Source organism: Capra hircus, chromosome 5, assembly GCF_001704415.2.
Source record: "Capra hircus breed San Clemente chromosome 5, ASM170441v1, whole genome shotgun sequence".
Taxonomy (NCBI): Eukaryota; Metazoa; Chordata; class Mammalia; order Artiodactyla; family Bovidae; genus Capra; species Capra hircus.
Genome location: NC_030812.1, coordinates 24,898,714 through 24,904,713, shown reverse-complemented (window position 1 = coordinate 24,904,713; position 6,000 = coordinate 24,898,714). Strand labels below are relative to the sequence as shown.

At 37.2% G+C, this 6,000-nt stretch overlaps 1 protein-coding gene across 1 annotated transcript in view; it reads right to left on the bottom strand.

Annotated features, from left to right (window-relative positions):
- The window catches only part of METAP2 (methionyl aminopeptidase 2), a 29,269-nt gene continuing 24,314 nt past the window's right edge, over window positions 1,046–6,000 (bottom strand). Inside the window, exons 9-11 of the mRNA XM_005679837.3 lie at window positions 3,001–3,104; window positions 2,386–2,501; window positions 1,046–1,718 (exon numbers count right to left, since the gene is read on the bottom strand). Coding sequence (XP_005679894.1) covers window positions 1,466–1,718; window positions 2,386–2,501; window positions 3,001–3,104 — 473 coding nt within the window. The 3' untranslated portion in view covers window positions 1,046–1,465. The remainder of the gene's footprint in view (window positions 1,719–2,385; window positions 2,502–3,000; window positions 3,105–6,000) is intronic.

Here is a 6,000-nt window from a genome sequence, read left to right as displayed (position 1 = left end):
CAAGCCCTGTAACACGTCCAGGCGTGAACTGGTGAGCTCTGCCACTTGCACACCGTCACAGGAAATGGAGAAATTATTCAAAGGTAGCTACTGAACATTAGCACCATAATAAACATGGCTCATAGCTAAAACCTAGGCTGTGTATCCCACAAGGTAACATTCATTTGTAGCTCAAATATGAAAGAGCAGCTTTTTAATGTATAGTAAATGATTTAGTACAGAAGTCAGGTTTCTCCTATGAGAAAAACGTTAAACACAACACAAACTAGACAGCATCCCCGAGGCAATCTGTGCTAAAGCATATACAAATTAAGGCTTTACCCTGGTACACAATTTTGAAATTATGTGGGAACGTTCCCAACAAATCATTTACACAGAATTCAAGCAATCTGTTTAAGAACTGTGGGGTTCAGTTCAAATATTTGGCATCTTACATTCAACTTACATACTTAGCTGCTATGAGTGTCACTGTAACTTCACTTCCTGAAAGTGAAATACCACCCAGGATGTTATGAGTTCAAGCCAGTCTAGGGGCAGGGTGCTAGAGAATTTGGTTCATAATGAAAAAGTGTAACTGAAATAACTAGAATGAGATCTAAACATGTAAAGTACTGTTTTTCTTTGTGTGGTTTTAAGTGCCCCTTTGGCTTACTGAGTAAGCTAAATACATTTTTCAGTAACTACTACCACTGGACAAAGGATCTAAATGTTGAGATGTTAGTAAATCAGGGTTTTAAGTTGGCACAATGTTCCTACTAAGTTATGTTTTAATTATATCTTTCTAATATCAAGGGGTTAAATGAAAGACAAGCATTAATACTGTCCTAAAAAAAGTAAAGGCAAAATATTCCTAGAGCTGTATATTAACTTAGAAAATTCTCCTCCCACTTTATGTATGTATAGTTCTTGTTTTAGCCACTCAGTCAGAAGGAAAGTTTCAGTGTGGGGGTCTACAATCCAGACAAAACGCTCTACATTTTCCTATGTTATGCTATGCTAAACTATTCCCTACACAGAATTACAACCACAGACATTGAAATATAGCTCTCAGATCTGAAAATGTCTTTATTTTTTAGAAAATGGATTCCAGGAAGGTTAAAAAGCAATACCAGAGGGTATATAGGCGCAGAACTGGATGTAGTCATTCAAAGCATTCAATTAAGAATATGGCAATATAAATATCTGAAAAGCATCTCTTAGGTGTTTGAAACAAAATGTATAAGTCATTCCTAACTATTTGGAGCTTTACAGACAGAAAATGGTTAACAGTTCAAAGTCCTGGAAGCTTTTTCCTTGGTTAATGACATTAAATGGTTTGCCTTTGATCAAATTCCTTCCTTTTTAAACATGGATAAAAGTATTACATAAGTCCACTGTTAAGAAACATGTTGCAAATTAAATCTGGTATAATGTATTCCAACAAAGCTTAGAAAATAAAAGGTGTTGCGGTGGCTTTGGACTAAGTTTAATAGTCGTCTCCTCGGCTGACAACTTCTTTACATGTTGGACGCAAAAGTATGGTATGTTCAAACTGTGCTGTATATGATCCTTTAATGTCACATAATGGTGGATATGGGTCTACAATGCCCAAGTCACACAGATTCTTCAGAGCCATCAAGTATTTACTTTCTCCCAAACGATCCAGCCATCTGCGGCAGAAGGCAAGAGTGCCAAAGTTTTCATTGATGACATTTAGTAAGTGTTTTGTTCTTGGAAGCCTAAGAGAAAAGTGAAAGATTAATAGTTGGCTAAAAAGTTACCAATTCATTTCCCCCATTAAGGAAAACTCAAAATTATGACTTTACTTAGTAATTAAAGTTCAAAAAACTCTCTTTGCTGCCTCTTTCAACTTCCAAAAACCAGACTGTATAATACTCAATTACAGATGGCAAATGGAGAGACCAGATGAAGGTTATATATTTATATGTCGATGCATGCAGTGTTAAATTTCAAGGACAAACTTATCAATAATACTAAGGTGGGAATTCCCCTTTTGGGGGAAATTTCAGCATCAAACCAAAAAAGATCTGATCATAAAGAAGAGGCTTCAATCATATCCAAAAAGTTTTTAAAAAGTAAATAAAAATACAAAGTTTACCAATGGGAAAATAGTAACAAAAACCTAGGAATGCCAGCAAAGTAATAATCTGTAATTATTACAATTATTGGAAACAAGATATGAAGAGAATACTTAGATCATTTCATCTCAGTTAACATTTCTAATAGGGCTTTTTTTTTTGAATTATAGAAATTTACAGACCTTATTGTTAGGCTATAGAACTGTGCATTTATGAATGTACCACTGTGGATGTCCATCACACATTTTAAAATGCTGTTAACTGGGAAGAGAAACTCATCAATCTTAGAAAAAGAATAGCCTCTCACCTTATTGGCACATGTCCAACATCAAAATTTTTCATGTAATGTGAACATTCCATATCATCATGAACCACACCTTTTCCTGTGCTACCAAAGGTTTCAATGGCATATACTTCTCCTTCCTAGAAATATATGAGTAAAGGGAAACGAAGAAAAACTGAGAATGAATTAAAATTCCCATCTTAACTTCAGGCTGAGGTATTCCCCATTTAGTGTAAGAAATCACACACCTGGCAGTCCTTATCTGCTTTTTCCCGATTTACCTCCTTAGCACTTTTGATCTCTGTGTCGTCTATTAGAACGCAGACTTTACATGAGCAGGGAATTTTGCTCACTACTATTATACATCTCAGTGCCTACTAGAGACTGGCACCAACACGATGCTCAATAAACAAGTATCGACTAAACCTCTGACATGCCTCACTTGCACAGCCAATTGGGCCCCAGTGTGACCAGACACAATCTGCACACTCACAGAGCCCAATTCCTATTGGGGTTAGTATGAGTGGCAAGTTAATTTTGCTCAACACACTATATACTCAACTACTACTAGCTTCATAGTTTGGAAGAAAAAAGAAGTCAAAATGCTTTACAGAAGAATAGTGCTAATGGCATACATACCTCCATTCTTGTTGCCTCTCCTCCTTTCACAATGGGCACTGTTTTCCCAGCATGTATTCTATATGGCCCAATTGAATGTCCATTTAGATTACGGATTGGTTTCACTGGCATAATAGAAGAAAAACTTATTCAGGGTTTCAAGGCACAAACAGGTATCTTGGCCTTTGGTACAGAGTTCAAGCATTTACTTAAAAATCAGGTTTGGTGCTACTAAATAACCCCACATTAGTGGTCTGGTGGTTTAGTCACTAAGTTGTGTCCAACTCTTGTGACTCCATGGACTATAGCCTACCAGGCTCCTCTGTCCATGGGACTTCCCAAGCAAGAATACTGGGAGTGGGTTGCCATATTCTTCTCCAGGCGATCTTTCCAACCCAGGGATCAAACCTGGGTCTCCTGCGTTGCAGGTAGATTCTTTACCAGCTGAGCTACCAGAAAAGCCCAACTCCACATTAAGATAGTTAAATACAAACTGGAAAACTAGAGGGATATAAAGTAATTTATTGTAATGTTACAGATTAAAAACCAGGAGTAGGGAAAATAATGGAAAAAGAATAAATTATGTGATGAGGACATAATGGGGGTCTATCTATGGACCATCTATGGTCCATCTAGGCATAAAATACCATGTATATAAGCATTACAAACAAGAACAATATGTATTATGTTATGAACCAAAAGGTAATTTGAAAATAAGGATTGTGTCAAAACGACAGTATTAAGAAATCCTAAATTTTATTATTACATCAACATTTAAAGTGGTAAAAAAGAAAATCGAAACAACCCCAAAGTCCTAGAATCAATGACGGAATAAACAAACTGTGAGTATGTTTACACAGTGGAACACTTACTCAACAATAAAAATGAAAAGCTAGGGATATACTGACCTGAGATATAACCAAATGAGCAAAAGGCACAATTATATAGATATGATGAAATCCTATACATATACACGCACACATACAATTCAAAATTAAGCATAATATACTAAATGTTTAGGGATGCATAATTAGGTAAAGATAAAAGGAAATGCAAATCTTTAGATAACGGCTTATTTGAAGAAGCCTTCTGTAACCGAGAAACGGTATATAAAGCTGGGGGGCTTCTGTAATGCTGGCAATATTCTATTTCTCAAAGGGTGAGGTTACATAACTTCTACAATTGTTTAGTTCAAGTTTTTAAGTTGTGTGTATTTCCAGCTGTTGTTATATTCCACAATAGAAGCTTAAAAAAAAAATCTAGTTCTACAGTATTAGAATTCTCTATAGAATCCAATGTGAGTTACCTTTCTTCTAGGGCAGAATTAGGTAGCAAGGGTTTGTTATTTTTCCCCCAAATATTTAGCAATGACAAGCATATTACAAATTTAGGGGTGGTGCAGAAAAATAAGACTCTCAGTTAGCTTTTTAAAAAAGTCTTCCTTCTTATATAAATGACAAGCTAAATTTACTTTAAAATTCAGCAAGCATTACTACTCCAAGACCCAACACACTGACCCCCTAGACCAACCAAAAATACACTTAAAAACATTTCTTAGCTATCCCAACCTAACACATATAACCAAGTTACACAGAAGAAGCAGGGCTCAAGGTATACAGGCTGTGGACAGTGGCAGGCTGATTCTGGAACCAACAGCTATCATGGTTATTTTCTAATTCTATAGCTTCTACTCCCTTGATGGCCTAGCCTGGTTCTGTTACGTGGTTTAGGGAAATTGCTTCTTAAAGTTCAGCCTGTAGTCCATTTCTTCATCTTCTAAATGTCATGATCTGTCTATACTCTTTCTGCTTAAATTAGTAAAAAATGAATTCTGCTACCCTCAACTAAGAACCAGAGAAGGCAATGGCACCCCACTCCAGTACCCTTGCCTGGAAAATCCCATGGGCAGAGGAGCCTGGTGGGCTGCAGTCCATGAGGTCGCTAAGAGTCGGAAAAGACTGAGCGACTTCACTTTCATGCACTGGAGAAGGAAATGGCAACCCACTCCAGTGTTCTTGCCTGGAGAATCCCAGGGACAGGGAGCCTGGTGAGGTGCCGTCTATGGGGTCGCACAGAGTCGGACACGACTGAAGCGACTTAGCAGCAGCAGCAGCAACTAAGAACCCTGATCAATACAATAACTGACAAAAAAGAAAAAAGCAGATGCTGAAAGATAGAACCTAAAATGCTGCATCGGCTTAATGGAAGAGGTAACAATGTAGATATTAAGGATTTCAACATTTCACGCGAGAAACTATTATGTGGTGACTAAACCTTAAGTCAAACTGTCACCTACTGTGCCTTGAAAGGCAGACCAAATTCCAACCAAGGTTGTAGAATAAGGAGAAAATGGAAGGGAAAGATAATCTGAGAGAAACTTAAGTATTATTTGTTGTGGGACCAATCCCAAAACTGGGGGTGGGAAACAACAAATATTTTTTGAATACTAATAAATTCCAGGCATGTCATAAAATTTACATTTCTCAAAAACAAAACAAAAAACATGGTATCATGAATCCCATTACAGTCAAAGTTATAGATATTATCTAAAGATGGTACTGATGAGCCTAACTGCAGAGCAGCAATGGAGACACAGACACAGAGAACACTTATGGACACAGCTGCAAGGGGGAGGAAGGAGAGGGCGAGATGGATGAAGAGAGTAACATGGAAACATATATTACCGTATGTAAAACAGCCAGCCAATGGGAACTTGCTGTATGAATCAGGGAACTCAAATCAGGACTAGATAACAACCTAGAAGGGTAGGGTGAGGAGGGTAGGAGGGATGTTCAAGTAGGAAGGGAAATGGGTAAACCTATGGCTGATTCATGTTGATGTTTGGTAGAAACCAACACAATACTGTAAAGCAATTAATCCCTCAATTAAAAATAAACACATTAAAAAAAATTAAAACCAAAAAATAAAAAGAAGTTATCTAAGCTCAAAGACAGACTTGCCTAACTCCAAAGCAAGTTTTCTTCATTAGCTGTTAACACCTCCCATCCATGTGTGAGAAGC